A 17,058-nucleotide genomic window follows, 5' to 3' on the forward strand; every position below is an offset into this window, starting at 1 on the left:
AAATGAATTTCATGTCTTGATCAGTAATACATGTGTGTTTTGAACTGCAGAAATGATCTGAAGTCTCTGTAATTTACTAATGTGTATTTACATTTAAGATTTTGTTTTTCTTCAGCTGACTTTGTGCCTTTACCATAAACTGTGTTTTCATTATTGGTGTTTTTTTTTTTTTTGCTGGAAATTTTTATAAGGTTGCTGTACCATAATATGTTGCTTATCCTAATAATCATGGCTTGTTTTTATTCATTTCATTTTAGTATATCTATGTACCATCACTTTATGAAAACACAAATTATGCATGTTAGGCTACACAAAGTAAAACAGAATTATATAAGTTTGATTAACTTAATCATAGACTTGCATTGTAAGGATTTATTATCGTTTAAATCTCTTTAGTTTACATTGGAGAAAAGGAAAGCCAAAACTCTGGTGAACAGCATTCCTAGAGATCTACATGTAATGTATGTATTTCAAATCATGGTGCTTCATTACCTTACAAACGCATCAACAGATAAACACTTCAACACTGGCTTCAGATGTGGGGATTGCAGCGGGGTGATGCCTTCCTCTGACTGAATGGAGGGGGGAGGTGTGTGTGTGTGTGTGTGTGTGTGTGTAGCAGGTGGCGTTCTTCTAATCCACACCTTTGTAAAACAAAAGTGGGCTATTAGCACAGTGATAAGGAGCTGTGAGCATAAGCTTCAGGGATTCTAGTGTTAATAAATTTACCTTTGAACTATGACGATGTCTGTTAAAAATGACCATGAACCCAACCCAAACAGAAATGCAAGTCTATGATTAAGTTAATCTTCAGGGATTCTAGCATTAACAGACGTAAACTACTGAGTGTATGCTACAACACCGCATGTTTCCTGGTATTTCACTTTTATAACTACCTTCTTTACCAAAACAGAATAAGAAACACTTATCATTGCTTTTCTGTAGCAAATAACTATAAATAGTAAATGGCTTATTTTGAACAAGGGGGCTTCGCTCGCCTACCCCCGGCGTTTTGAACCCGTGCCCGCTGGGTAGCCACGTGTGAGGATGACACACGTTTAATACGGAGAGCTCGCCCGTGTCACTCTGAGGCTCTCCACTGTTAACACGGAGCCCCGTACGTACCTGATTATATTTTCCCTTTTTCGAGTAATAATTTTCATTTGTTTGTGATACTGTGATGTTTAGCGTAATGTTAATAATGCATAACTGTAATGTGATTCACCTATGCCGTATAGATTGGATGTGTGAGGATGACGTATGTTTAATACGGAGCGTTCGCCCGTGTCACTGGGTCTCTCCACTGTTAATACCAAGCTGTCTCTGAACTATTATGCGGTGCATTGTGGAGCACTGTGGACTCTGTAGTGTTTCCCGTCTCACTTTGTATATCGTTTAGTCGAGCTGTTTCTTTTTGGAGGAGTCTGTGCCCGGTTTGCGTCATTTCAGACGCACGTTGTAGGCACTTGCGTTCATGACTTATATCCAGGCAGGCGCGTGTTTGTATCTCGGTAACTGGAGCTGTGTCGTGTTGAACCCGTGCCTGCTTTACCTATGCAGTTTGAGACGCACGTTGTAGGAGTCCACGTTCATTAGATCTACGCATTAGTGCCACTCACAATATGGCAGCCACACCTGCGCATGCTGTGTAGGCGCATTTGCCATTTGCCTTTTGTACTCTACTGGGCTTTGTGACGCCCGATGTAGGCGCCTGAACCTTCAGGGTCCCTATCCACTGTGTGGTGTGGACGTTTAACTGTTGTTGGTTCTGCCTTTATATTCTGTATGTCGGTGTGCATGTGTTTAGTACCTAGGTTTTTTTGTAGCTGTTGCATTCCAGGTTACATCATCTGTAACCCGCTCTCCATGTGTTCGTCCCCGTTCTTTAATCCCTGTATGAAGTTTTACTTTGTTTCCTACTGTGTGTTTTATTTCTGACCTCGCTTTATCCTGCTTGCGGCATGTCAGACCGTTCGTAGTCTCTCTCGTTTTACTGTGGGGAGGGGGGCTTTGTTTTGTAACCTGCTCTCTATGTGTTTGTCTCTGTTCTTTAACCTCTTTATGACGTTTTACTTTGTTTCCTACTCTGACGGTTCGTAGTCTGTCCTGTTTTGCTCTGGTGCGGGGGGGGCCCTGTGTGTTGTCTGCGCACGTGGGTAGTCTGTCCCATTTCACTCGGGGGGGGGGGGGGGGGGTCGGCTTTGTGTGGCGCTTGCGCACTATGTCTTTTCCGTCCACGGGCAAGACCCTGCGTCCATATCCGGTTTACCATTCTCGTTTAGTAATATGGATTAGAAAACATGACACACATTATATTCTAAGACCTGCAGGATAGTGCATGACAGGCAGCTCACAGATGCCTCACTCCCATTTATACTTGAAAGGCAAGGTTGTCTGCCGTCACCCTTTCTGTTACTGCTGGCAATAGATTGGGTCATGAAGACACCCATAGCCAGAAGCGAAACAACATCCAGTGGACACTCTGGACACGCCTGAATGACCTGGGACCTCATGTATAAACGGTGCATACGCACATAAATGTTGCCTAAGCCCGTTTCCACGCTCATATTGTGATGTACAGTAATCCCTCGCTACTTCGCGGTTCACTTTTTGCGGATTCACGACTTCGCGGGTTTTTAAATACAAGTGATTGCCCGCCTATCACGGAAGTTATGTTCCAGACCCATCAGCAACAGGAGAAAATCCGCGATATAGACAGACCATATAAATAAACATTTTTATAGTTTAAGCCTTAAAATACCCATCCCACATGCTTTAAACACATGTAAACTTATAAAACACACTTTGTTAACACATATGATATGTGGATGTCAGGCTAAGGATATGAGTAACATCTAACTATTTTAAGACATTTTAACTTCACGCAAGACAAGACAGTGAGACAGGAAAATTGGTGATGTACAGGCTTAAAATTATTGACACGCAGAGCGACAAGCAGCACAAAGCCAGCACAAAGTCCACTTCTCCTTAGCGTTCATTCAGCTCCCCACCCCCTTGACAATGCGAAGTGGCAGGAGCGTACTGCGCTTCCGGGGAGGGGGGGTTTGAGTGAAGGTGCGTTCAGCTCTCACACACCCACACACACACACACACACACACTCCTCCTTCCGAACGCGCAAGCAGGCATTTTGGCAGAAGCAGCACAAAGTCCATTTCTGCTCAGTGTGAGTTCAGCTGCCCCCCTTCACAAAGTGAGTGCAGACACATTGACGTCTGATCGCTGCGTGCAGTGTGCAGTGTTGGTCTGAGGTGTTTAAGAATGTAGAAAGTGTTTAAGAGCATAGAAAGTGTTTATAAGAGCGTGGAAAAGGTTAACAAGAGAGTGAGAAAGGTTTATAAGAGTGTGGGAAGGGTTTATAAAGCCTTAAAATATGTATAAATAATAAAATATATATAGGTCGCTACTTCGCGGATTTTCACCTATCGCGGGGGGCTCTGGAACGTAACCCCCGCGATAGGTGAGGGATTACTGTATACAACCTAAACTTGGCGTAAAGGCACACACATTTTCACACTAGCTAAAACCCTGGCGTATGCAAAAGTTCTCTGCTCGGTTTTGCAAACTGGCGGCACCCAGCGTCAAAGCAGTGCTTTTGTTCCAGTGTGGTATCCCTCTCTTTTTTAGATGCACATCCCTGACGCAGCTTTATAAATGCACTGAAATTAACCGCATATTGTTTATTAGTTTAAGGCATCTGATTGTAATTCACTTGTAACGATATAATGGTCCACGGAATGGCCAAACTATTCCAAATACAATAGCTGCTTTAGCGTTGTTACTCTTACTGCACCTTCTTCTTCTTCTTTCAGCTGCTCCTGTTAGGGGTTGCCACAATGGATCATCTTTTTCCATATTACTCACTTCACCACTCGAACCATTTATATCATTGTATCTGAGTGTGGAATCACAGCTCTACAGCAGCTGATTGGAAAGAGAATTATCGGTATACAGCATCAAGCACACGTTGCCTCAGCCATGCTGCCTATTTGAACTGCTCTCATACGGCAAATGCTTCAAAGCCTTTCCTGTATGGACATTGCAGTTCAGAAACGGTTTCATCCCAAGAACTATAAACACACTCAATCAGTCCATCAAGTGCTCCTTGTAGAACTGTTTGTACTTATTAGGACAATTACCTCACTGTAAACTTGTGATAGTTATAATATTGCACAACCTGAGACACTTTATAAAGCGCATATTTACATATGATGGCAATATCATTTTTAAGATGAAACGCAGCAAAATACGTTTTACATTATACAGCTAAAATATTAACAATTTAAATAAGCTGTATTGTTAATAATTAAACATGTGAGGACACGGTGACTCAGCGCTAGCTAGTTCAGGGATTGTACCTTCCTCGCACTGTATTCTTGCTGGTGCTGGCGTGACACTAGAAGGATAGATGGATGGAATAATTAAACATGTACTACGAAGATATTTCAATGTTCCTTAAAAGTTTTGAAGAATCTGCGTTTTAAGCTTACAGATGGCTTAACGTCTTTTACAGAGCTGATTGTGTGGTGATTGGTTACTTGGAGAAAGAAAAGGAAGGACAGGAAGTGGAGGTTAGTACGTTTGAAAGAGACAGTACTGCTGCAATAAATTATTTCATTGAAGGTTGACCACAGCGCAGCAAGCATCTTGCGTGAGGCATGTACAATCACTGCATCACCGTGTTCCCATGTTTAATAACATAATTTAACTCCTATCATCATGAAAATAATATCAAGTATACATCTCAGTATTTTAATTATTCAGAGAGCTCTAATATCACGAATGTAATGGATTCTGTGTCCTGTCGGAGGAAGAGAAAGCCCGTTTAAGAAGCACGTAGTGACTCACACACTCAGAGCACATAGAAGATCAAATACAAACCAAAGCATTTAACGTGCTACTTTAGTTACAATGGGATTTGAGCAACTAGTAAATTAAACGATTTAATTTAATAAAAGTTTATGATGTTCTACTTTAATGACAAAATAAACTAGAATAAATAAATTTCGAGATTAAAGTTGACATTTCGAGCTTTTTTCTCACTGTGTCCCTATTTTTTTTTCTTTTCTCTGTACCCTAATAAGCTTTCATATGACACTCAGACGGTGGGCTACGACTTGCCTTTTCACGGCGACTTTAATATCTGACAACTTTTTTGTTTTGGGTACTGTGCGACTTTGTGAACTTGAGCTTTAGAGTTTCTCCAACACTCTGTCACTCGATCAACTTCCTTTTGTTGTTTATACCACTGTTTAAACCAACAAATAGTACGTTTTTCCTTGCCTCCACTTAGCATTCGCTAAAATTCTTCTATTTTCCCACGTGCTTTTGCCATTGCCTTTTCACAGAACGCTGAACTTAAGGGCTATTTATATTGATTTCCATATTCAAAGAAACGTAATTCTGGGAGGAGTAGGGGCGGGACTGCAGGCACGTGCACGTGCGTTACTTGTCACGCTGACCGGGATTTATGGAGCGGAAGAACATGGAAGTTGGTGAATGCACAGATTTATGCATCTGGATTTTTTTGTGCGTATGCGCATTTCCACTTTTGTCCTTACGCCATGTTTTAGTGCGAATTCTACGCACGGCGTTCTGCATGAGGCCCCTGGTCCTTCTTTCACATTCCCAGCAACAAATGCAGGAAAAGACCAGCATCGTAGCAGACACCTCAGAAAATCTGGGACTCAACATAAATGGAGGTAAGAGTAAGGTGCTAAAGATCAACACAGCCAGTGCAATGCCTGTCATGCCTGGGAGGAGAGGTGCTAGAAGAGGTGGACAACTTTACCTACCTTGGCAATGTTTCTAGACAGACAGGGTGGAACAGATGTAGATGTTAGAACCCAAATCAGCAAGGCAAGGACATCTTTCGTTCAGCTGAAGAATGTCTGGAGATCCTCTGAAATGAATACCAACACCAAGGTCAGTTTTCAACATCATTGTGAAGCCTGTCTTATTTTATGGAGCCGAAACCTGGAGAACCAATGTTGCCACCATGAAGAGAATCCAGGTTTTTGTCAACACCTGCCTCAGACGGATTCTTAAGATCCACTGTCCAGAAAAGATCTGCAATGAAGACCTGTGTCAACAAACTAAACAGCCTTTTGGAGACAACATCCTTCAAAGACGGTGGAGGTGGATTGGACACACCCTTGCAGACCTGCAACTAGTGTCACAAGACAAGCCGTCACCTGGAATCCACAAAGAAAGAGGGGTCGGCCAAAAAACACCTTGTGCCATGACCTGGAGGCAGTCATGAGGAGGTTTGGCCACATACCTCTAATGGGGACTGCTGGAGAAACTTGCTCAGGGCCATAAAGGCTGGAGGGAGCGGATTGGCGGTCCAGTAACCTGATTGGACCATAGACGTAGATGCTGATGATGATGTGATAATATTCAGTCAGTTTGACAGCTGAAAGCCAGTAAGGTGAAACATTATTCCATAACACCACGTATTCACCACTCTTTGCAAATGTCTTTTAAAAATCTTTTCTTAAAGCTGTGATTCCAGTCTTCAATTTGAAAAAACTAATTAATTTGAAAGCTTCATAATAGTATGTCTTGAAACTGGCCAGGAAATTACAAAAAATCAACCTCTCTAATGATGTTTAGAATTTCTTCTTTGTTTAATTTTCATTTATATGTCAACCGTCCTTTTTATGGTTAAAAATGGCAGCATTTTGAAATGTGTATGCTTTCATTTTGCCTCCTAATAGAGAAGCTTTAAATGTACCTGAGCTTTTTTGCAGTGATGCATACTGATTTGGTCTAACTCTCATGGCAAGCAGCTTAAGTGACTCTCTGAGCTTCACAGTTGAGTCAGTGGTACAGTCTGAACCTATGACATTGTGCTTCTTATTCGCATTCTTTGCCTTTCAGTGATGAGTAATTTAGAGCCTATAATGGATTCCAAGTTAAATAAGGAAACATCTCTAAATGAACAAGTGTAATATGATGTGTGTTAGCATAGCCACTGGTGTGGTGGTAGTTTAAGAACGGGAAAACTGATTATTTTTCACAATATACAAAGGTCAACAAACACCTGAATATAAACGTTTCAGTGTTCCAGACATTTTTAAAGATAACAGTATCAAATTACCAAAATAAAAAGTAGAAGATAGGAATCTTACCTTTTTTGTTTGACTCCTATATTTGTAAGTGGTAGGGGATATGTGATTGCCTTCTAGAGCATTCTTTGGAGATTTTCCTTTATTGTGGTATTTTCCTAGACATGGTCAGGGCTATTAGTAAATTGTTTTTGGGCCTTTTCTTGGAGGAATGCTGATGTGCTATTCGGTATGCAAGCATAATAAATAATGGCTGGTGCCCTGGAATGAATTATTCCAGAAATGATAGTTGACAGCAAGGAGGCACAATGACTCACATACATCTTTAGGTGATTGGGCCTCTGCAGGGTCTTGCCCTACATTTATAGATAGTGGGTTATGACTGCAGGGAACCCTGGGACTGTTTGGGTTCTCTCTTAGATGGCACCAAGAGGTCTATAAAGTCTTCCTGGCCCTGGATCTGGATCAAGGCTGGAACTTGGAAGTATAAAAGGAGGTGCTTTCCAGGCTAGGAGGAGGAGGTTGGGAGCATGCACTGATACAGCACATTGCTGCACTCACCACATGACAAAACACCTCAGAATCCCAAATTAGGACTCGAGTGTGGCAGTGCAACGGGAGACACCTCAGCACATACAGAATTTGTCAAAGAAGAGGACACTATTTAGTCCATCAAGTCCATTTGTTTAGCTAATAGCTAAGCCGTGCCAATATCTTATCCATATTTTTAAATTGTTGTTAAGGTTTCTGCGTCAACTACATGCCTTCAGTAGTTTGTTCCTGAGTCCCACAACTCTTTGCATAAAGAAGTCCTTCCTGGCTTCAGTTTTAAATACACTTAATTTCCAGTGATGTTCTTGAGTATGTAATTCGCCCTTAAGGTGAAAGAATATTGCTGGATATACTTTATCATTGCCTTTGATTTTAAACACCCGGATTAGGTCCCCACACAGTCTCTTCTGCTCGCACTAAACAGGTTTAATTCTCTGAGTCTGTTACAGTAGGACATGCCCTTCAGTCCCATCCACAGCTTCCATCCATCCGTAGGTGAGCACTGGTGTTCTGTGCAGTTGTCCAAGTTTTTATGCTTTGTCTACAGATCAGAGGTCCCAAAAGATGTGCATGGAAACAATCTTTTTCTGGTCTAACGTGAGTAGCACACAAGCCCACCTTCTCTCCTTTAATGGCCTGCCTGAGTACAGGTTGCTTGTAGAGGCTGTTTGCTTGGCAGCATCAGTTTGGAAAACCTTGAAAACAGTGGCCCTGCTGACCTTGGCCATAATATTGATCATTACCAAACAGTGCACATCAGCATTGTGTAACACTTGACTCATCTCATCCTCCTGCCACGTTCATCCTGCCAGCTAGTTTGTGTGGCTGTTCTAATAAAATGTGTTTGCAATAAACCTCACTACTTCATTCAGTTGTGAATTCATTTGAAAAATGACAGATGATTAGTAGAAAGTTCCACCCAAGACTTCTAGAGCTACAGAATAAAAGCGTGTCAGTTGCAAATGTGTAGGTCTGACCTTGCATGGCACGAGAGCACATGGTATTGCACAAATATTTGAAAAGGAAACACACTGTTACAGGCTCTGCGGAGGAGGATGGCTTGGCATCATTGCATAAACTGAATGTTATTTCAGCGTTATGTGATACAGATATATGAGTGCGAGATTTGCTAGGCTAAACATAATGACCATGACTTTCAGTTTGAAGTGAAGAATAATTTGAATCATAGTACATCCCTCTATAATGCAAGTAAACTTGCTTGTGTGACTAAATTTCATGGTAATATTTCAGCGTTATGTGATACAGATACTGTGGTGGGTTGGCACCCTGCCCGGGATTGGTTCCTGCCTTGTGCCCTGTGTTGGCTGGGATTGGCTCCAGCAGACCCCCGTGACCCTGTGTTCGGATTCAGCGGGTTGGAAAATGGATGGATGGATGATACAGATATGAGTGTGAGATTTGCTAGGCTAGAATAATGACCATGACTTTCAGTTTGAAGTGAGGAATAATTTGAATCATAGTACAGCCCTCTATAATAAATTTCATGGTAAGCGACTAAAACAAATGTTTCGGGTGATTGGGTGTTTTTTTTTTTGGTACGGTTAACATGGTAAATTATGATGCTGCATTACACACATGCAAATGCATGAAACGTTAGCATGTGTATGTGTTTACAGAGCAAAATGAATGCAGAGCAGAAAACAGTCTTATCTGCAAAAAGAAAAAAAGTCAAAGACTCCAGCACCAGACAGAACAGCGCAGTGAGTGCAGCAGTGAATCTCACGGTACATCCACCTCGACTGAAAGGCATATCAATATGTTTATTCCGTGTCAAAAGGTAGGTAGCAGGGTGGAAAAGCAAAAGTTCCAGACTAGTTGTTCAGCATGGTTTGCTTGTTTGCTATCAATGATCTGAGATATTACATGAAAGTTTAGTAAAACTTTACAGTATACAGTATAATGTTAAGGTCCGTCGATGTGTCACACGATTACTTGCAAACTCCTGGGACTAAAATCTTGAATTTGGTCTTAATTGATAGCTTTTGACATGGTATGTTCTGGAAATTTAAAAACATTTAGGTAGTTGCAACCCGGTGGCCATGACCTGTTTGCATTTGTTTATGGCAAAATGATTGAGAAACCAAGGGATAACCACCATAATTGTAGAAAGGAAAAAAATGCAGCATCTCCTAAGCGTCAAGCACATTACATAAGGCAATTAAGTGACAAAGAATAAGAAGACAAGATACTGAAGCACATTGACAAGCAATAAGCAATACTGAATATAAAATTGTAGCGGCAACCTGATGGCAGTAAAGGATTGCAAGGTGACCTTTGGTCATGTATTTACGACGAAGTGATCAAGAAGCCAAGTGATGATCACCACAATGGCAGAAAGAAAATGAAGATTGGGTATTCTTGTACATTGCTATTGCTTCATTCTTACCTGGTGCTGTGGCACCTGTCAAGTTGTTTTGCCTGCATAAGTTAAAATCATCCCTGATGGAGGATCGCAGGAATCGTGGGAAAGAGGGGTCCTTTCATCGGATTGGCTGGCCCAGCACTGTTTCAGCCGTGGAATGGCCAAATGGGGGAGGCCGCTTGATGGATGAGGTCTCCAGGACTCTAAATATATCCAAATCTTATTATGTGATATCATCTACTGTTAAATTCTGCTCCGTACTTCTAAAATTTTTATTTTTATACTGTATTGAGGATTTGTTCTATTCTGTGTATTGTATATTGACCCCCTTCTTTTGACACCCACTGCATGCCCAACCTACCTGGAAAGGGGTCTCTCTTTGAACTGCCTTTCCCAAGGTTTCCCTACAAGGTTTTTTTGGGAGTTTTTCCTTGTCTTCTTAGAGAGTCAAGGCTGGGGGGCTGTCAAGAGGCAGGGCCTGTTAAAGCCCATTGCGGCACTTCTTGTGTGATTTTGGGCTCTACCAAAATAAATTGTATTGTATTGTTGAATATGCAGTGAGTGAATGCAGAATATGTAACAAATTAAACACAGCCCAACTGTTGTTCAAATAGTCTTCCCTCATCGTTTTAAACTCTCCGTTTCTAAGCATTCTAATGTTTTTTGGCAATTGAAGTAACGACTCTTCATGTAGAAAGGTAACCCTTAGTTTTCTGTTCTGTTAAAATTCAGTAAAACCCCCTACTAATTTACACCCCCTCTTCTCATAGCTCCTTGGCAGATATATGAGAGAGATTCTGTACTCCTGTTGCTACTAATTGTGGTATGAAACTCTTAGTGCATGGGGTCATCAGTATAAAATGTGACTGTGTCCCTTCCTCCTTTACCTTCAACTAGAAGTGTTCTAAATGAGCAGAAGCAGTAGAAAAGGTCATGTGAGAAATAAAATTCTGTTAGTGCGTGCTGGTGGCTTTTCAGAATAACCCACTAGAATATAGAGTTCAAGAGTAAGAGGAAGTCAAAGGTATCTGTCCTTCAGCATTTTAATCACATTGCTGCAGTTCCTCTGGCATTTGAAAAAATGTGATAGTGCATCTGTAATTTAATCTACATGTTTTATTTAGTGTGCTTCTGTTTTTTGTTTTCCATTTGTCCATCATTTGTCATTTCATGACAAAATAATCAAGACTCTTAGTCAGGTCAGTTTTCACTATTGTGTTTAGATCTACATTTTCTGCTCCTGTGGGGTATTAAAAATGTGAAGTACATTGAGCTGGCTCAGGGCTATTATAAGCTGCTCTAGAGAAAGCATGTTTTGATGTTTGTTCCATACTGTAGGTTTTTCCCTACATATTAAATGTTGCAAATACCAAATATTTAAAATCTGTGCATCTACGTGAATAACATGATGGGTACATAAGAATTGTAATTTTTTTTTTCCTGCTGAAATTGTAATGTTCTAAACATAATGTATGCATAACAGTATATCATAACTGTAGTAGTATTCATTTACTATGGCTTCTTTCACTTCAAGATAAATTAAATTAAAATTAGACCCTAACAAGTACACCGCTTTGAAAGTCCATAAAATCTACTGAGTTTATAACTTTCTCATGAAATGTATTAAACCTGATAATGTTCTTGTTTCTTTTTAACCATCTTTACTTTCTTGGGAATCTGACTTTCAAAAGTGGGTTCAGTTTACAGAGATCATAAATAAATTTGAAAGAGGATGCAGTACACTTCAGTTCAGTTTTCTATATGCCATTTGCGGAAGCCTTGGAAAACCCCTTCTCTTCCCCCCCCCACCCAATACACATTCTATTGAAGAAAGAAAACAATCTTTATAGATAATCTTGATTGCAGTCTGAAAGTAAATGTCCTAATTATGCAATGAAAATAACATTTTTTGTGTTTCGCGAAAATTTAATGTATCCTAAATTTACATTTTACTGCTTTTCAGATTTGTTGTCTTTGTTTGCTGTCAGTGACCAAACCCTGATGTGAAAGCTGGAAAATGTCACTGTGCCGGGGTTCAGTTAAACACGGAGAGCCTCACGCAGAGCGGAACCAAAAGGAATTGCATCCAGTTCTCCGTGTATTTCTCTATTGGTCCAAGGAAGGAGAAGCATTCCTTGAGTACAAAGAAGAAAATGTTACTGCAGAGAATATTTGCATTGAAGCAGCAAAGCGTGTTGGTAAGAGTGAGTGGTTGTAATAAATGTGTGTTTATGTAAAAGTAAATAAATTTAGTTCTCTAATTCTCTTGTGTGTGTGTGTGTGTATGTATGTATATGTTAGATGAATATAAAATAATGCACATTGTTGTTTAGCAAAATTATTTGGAAATGTTGTGCAGTTGCCAGGTATGCACCTATATTTCATATTACTTGATCGGCTGATTCTGCTTTTTTTCTCTTCTTTTTCTTCATCCCTTTAAAAAACTTTATGCAGTAATATGCTGCCTAACTAGAGAAATAGAATTTTTATGTTATATATTAAAATGTATTTTTATAATTAAATTACAGACTAGATGTGTTAACTATACTTTTTTAATTAACAAAATGAAATTCTGTAGATTTATTGTTCAGTGACCATAAAATACTAAAATAAATGTAAAAAAATACATACTTTAACTAATAAAATATGAAAAGAAATATTTATCAATAATACTTGTGGCATAAAAGAAAGTAAAATGCTTCTCATAATTACAAGCTGTAATGTTGTTTGTTTTTTCTGTAATGTATCTATCTGAAACAAGGCTTAATTTAAAACCATTTCTATCGCATATAACCATTACATTTGAATTCTCTTACTTTCACCTTTAATTGCCTAGGTATTTCACCCCTTTGCCACAGTCTATTCGCACTGTATAATCCAGAAGAAAAATGCTGGTTCAGCCCTAGCCATGTATTTATGTTGGAGAAGAAGTTCAACCTTACAGTGTATTACCGAATGAGGTATATTTTGTTAGCTTTATCTGGTTTCATCAGTTTTGATAATATGTTTTATTGTTTATGGTAGAAGTTTACTGTTATAATTGCACAGTGGTTACCACTGCCTTTTCACAGTACTAAGAATCCTTTTTGATATCTGACTTTGGCTGTTTCTATCTTGGTACTTGAGCAATTTTGTTTCCTCCCATGTAAAGATCACAGGCTGTTATGTTATTAGGTCAAAAAGAGTCAGTGGGTATTCCCTTCTTTTGCTTTGAATTTTGTCTAGGCTTGGTCCCTGTGTTATAACTTTTGTTAACTTGGACAGATTGCATTTCCCCATGATCCTGTTTTGTATAATGCGATTTCAGGAATGGTATGTTGTGTGAGCGGCTGTCGATAATTACCAGATCCTACAAAGAAGTGAATTGTTTTGTCTTACCATTATATTCACTACACTCATGCGCCAGCTGACAAAACAAAGCTTTTTCCTGTCATCCCTTGTAGTTTCAGAACAGCTTTAAAACATACAGTCACACTTTGCCTTCTTTAGGCAGGTTTTCTTAGGAAAAGTGGCTTTGTGAATAGAATCAGTCCTTGAGCGAAAGTTGTTCTGGAAACTTCGCCCTATAGACATACTTAAAAGTCTCCATAAGAATCAAACTAATATCTTACTTGTAATCTAGTCTGTTGCAGAGTGCTCAGCATTGCTGTTTGCCACTGTTGGTTAAAACCCTATGAACTCAATCTACATTAAAGTTTTCACTATGTTATAAAATCAGTGTTTTGTGAGACTTGTTGAAAAGTTCTTTTTTTGGACTCTCTTTAATGCTTCACTCACTGCGCATCTTACATAGCAAAAATTTTTAATTTGGTGGGGTGATTATTCATACACATTTCATGACAGAAAATATATTTTTGTTTATTTTAGTGTCCTGCTGTTTGACATATGCATAGTAATAGGTCTTGTGGGCTCATTTCCTGGTAATCGCTCCTTTAAGAAAAATACATGTGTGTAAAATATATCAATTGCATCTTATTTTTTATGCAAGAACAACTAAGTTATAAACATACAATAATCTGAGTTTATATTGGTCAAAAATAACAAAAATGAATGTTTTGGGTCAATTCATCTTCAATTAGCAGTCAGTTGATAGTATAGGACCTTTCTTTAGATAACTATATTGAACTACATTACTGCAAAGTAGATCATCAACATTTTCCTAAGGTATTTCCTGGTATTAGCTAACACTGTACATACAGTTAGGTCCATAGATATTTGGACAGAGACAACTTTTTTCTAATTTTGGTTCTGTACATCACCACAATGGATTTTAAATGACCCAACTCAGATGCACTTGAAGTGCAGACTTTCAGCTTTAATTCAGTGGGGTGAAAAAAACGATTGCATAAAAATGTGAGGCAACTAAAGCATTTTTTTAACACAATCCCTTCATTTCAGGGGCTCAAAAGTAATTGGACAATTGACTCAAAGGCTATTTCATGGGCAGGTGTGGGCAAGTCCGTCGTCATGTCATTATCAATGAAGCAGATAAAAGGCCTGGAGTTGATTTGAGGTGTGGTGCTTGCATGTGGAAGATTTTGCTGTGAACAGACAACATGCGGTCAAAGGAGCTCTCCATGCAGGTGAAAGAAGCCATCCTTAAGCTGCGAAAACAGAAAAAACCCATCATAGAAATTGCTACAATATTATGAGTGGCAAAATCTACAGTTTGGTACATCCTGAGAAAGAAAGCAAGCACTGGTGAACTCAGCAACGCAAAAAGACCTGGACGTCCACGGAAGACAACAGTGGTGGATGATCGCAGACTCATTTCCATGGTGAAGAGAAACCCCTTCACAACAGCCAACCAAGTGAACAACACTCTCCAGGGGGTGGGCGTATCAATATCCAAGTCTACCATAAAGAGAAGACTGCATGAAAGTAAATACAGAGGGTGCACTGCAAGGTGCAAGCCACTCATAAGCCTCAAGAACAGAAAGGCTAGATTGGACTTTGCTAAAAAACATCTAAAAAAGCCAGCACAGTTCTGGAAAAACATTCTTTGGACAGATGAAACCAAGATCAACCTCTACCAGAATGATGGCAAGAAAAAAGTATGGAGAAGACGTGGAACAGCTCATTATCCAAAGCATAGCACATCATCTGTAAAACACGGTGGAGGGAGGCAGTGTGATGGCTTGGGCGTGCATGGCTGCCAGTGGCACTGGGACACTAGTGTTTATTGATGATGTGACACAGGACAGAAGCAGCCAAATGAATTCTGAGGTGTTCAGAGACATACTGTCTGCTCAAATCCAGCTAAATGCAGTCAAATTGATTGGGCGGTGTTTCATGATACAGATGGACAATGACCCAAAACATACAGCCAAAGCAACCCAGGAGTTTATTAAAGCAAAGAAGTGGAAAATTCTTGAATGGCCAAGTCAGTCACCTGATCTTAACTCAATTGAGCATGCATTTCACTTATTGAAGACTAAACTTCAGACAGAAAGGCCCACAAACAAACAGCAACTGAAAGCCGCTGCAGTAAAGGCCTGGCAGAGCATTAAAAAGGAGGAAACCCAGCATCTGGTGATGTCCATGAGTTCCAGACTTCAGGCTGTCATTGCCAGCAAAGGGTTTTCAACCAAGTATTAGAAATGAACATTTTATTTCCAGTTATTTAATTTGTCCAATTACTTTTGAGCTCCTGAAATGAAGGGATTGTGTTAAAAAAATGCTTTAGTTGCCTCACATTTTTATGCAATCGTTTTGTTCACCCCACTGAATTAAAGCTGAAAGTCTGCACTTCAACTGCATCTGAGTTGTTTCATTTAAAATTCATTGTGGTAATGTACAGAACCAAAATTAGAAAAAAGTTGTCTCTGTCCAAATATTTATGGACCTAACTGTAAGTGTTTTGAGAACAGTATTTAGTATTATTATTTATGACTAACACAGAAATCGTTTGCAGTGGACTGTTTGTGTGTGTGTGTGTGTGTGTGTGTGTGTGTGTGTGTGTGTGTGTGTGTGTGTGTGTGTGTGTGTGTGTATATTCACGGCATTCGTAGTCTGTGTCACAATCTGATTGTATGGGTTGTTACCTACCAGGTAACGCGTACTTTTTGCATTTATTTGACAGTAAACTATTTCAACCATTCTGTGATCTGCTCCTCACAAACTGAGGGCACCGTGGCGGATGTTAGCAGATTGCTGGCCAACCACAAGCGTTACCTGGTAGGTAACCACCCATACAATCAGATTGTGACACAGACTACGAATGCCGTGAATGTAATTACCCCGATCTACATGCTGTCAAATAAACGAACCACACGCTGTGGCGCAACATTAGGGACATCGCCTCTGACGCTGACGTCCGAGGTTCGATTCCCAAGAGGGAGTGCAGTGGAGTGTGTACGCCTGATGAGCCCAGAATGAGGGCGAAACACGTGTCGCGTACTCTTTGCATTTATTTGACAGTAAACTATTTCAACCATATATATATATATATATATATATATATATATATATATATATATATATATATATATATAAAAATATAAAAATAAAAATTGCTTTAAGCTGAGACCACCATAACCCTAGGCCCACCTATACATAAAATATAAAATGTTAATATAATGTTCAGATCTCAATTTTTGCTGAATAGAGTAGTAGCAAAATGTATCCGGTTCTTGAGTATTTGATTTACTATTTTTTTTCTGAAACTATTAACCCACTCTTTTTATTAAAAAAAATATCGGCAGTGTTTATGTAAAGCCTGAGTGTACTGTATATGCTTGATTGCACTAATAACAGTTAAGCAATTCATAAGTCCATAACAAATACTTGGAAAAGCTAACACACTTAATAGTAATTCATCAGTTTTAAGTGGGTCAGTATATGTTGGATTACCAACCACATGTAAACCATCAGTATCTCTACACAAGGAAAAACACATAAATATGGGTAGTGAAGATCTGTAGATTTAAAATATTTACATTTACAAGCTGTGCGGCACGATGTTTCAGTAGTAATGCTGCTTCTTTGCAGTAAGGATACCAGGGTTTGCATCCTGGGACCTCCCTGCATGGAGT

General features: G+C 39.5%; 1 protein-coding gene across 1 annotated transcript in view; it reads left to right on the forward strand.

Annotated features, from left to right (window-relative positions):
- Window positions 1-17,058, forward strand: part of tyk2 (tyrosine kinase 2) — a 79,411-nt gene that overhangs the window by 16,899 nt on the left and 45,454 nt on the right. The window contains exons 2-3 of the mRNA XM_028823027.2: window positions 11,988-12,222; window positions 12,861-12,984. Of these exons, the coding sequence (XP_028678860.1) occupies window positions 12,042-12,222; window positions 12,861-12,984 (305 nt within the window). The 5' untranslated portion in view covers window positions 11,988-12,041. The remainder of the gene's footprint in view (window positions 1-11,987; window positions 12,223-12,860; window positions 12,985-17,058) is intronic.

Source organism: Erpetoichthys calabaricus, chromosome 17, assembly GCF_900747795.2.
Source record: "Erpetoichthys calabaricus chromosome 17, fErpCal1.3, whole genome shotgun sequence".
NCBI lineage: Eukaryota > Metazoa > Chordata > Cladistia > Polypteriformes > Polypteridae > Erpetoichthys > Erpetoichthys calabaricus.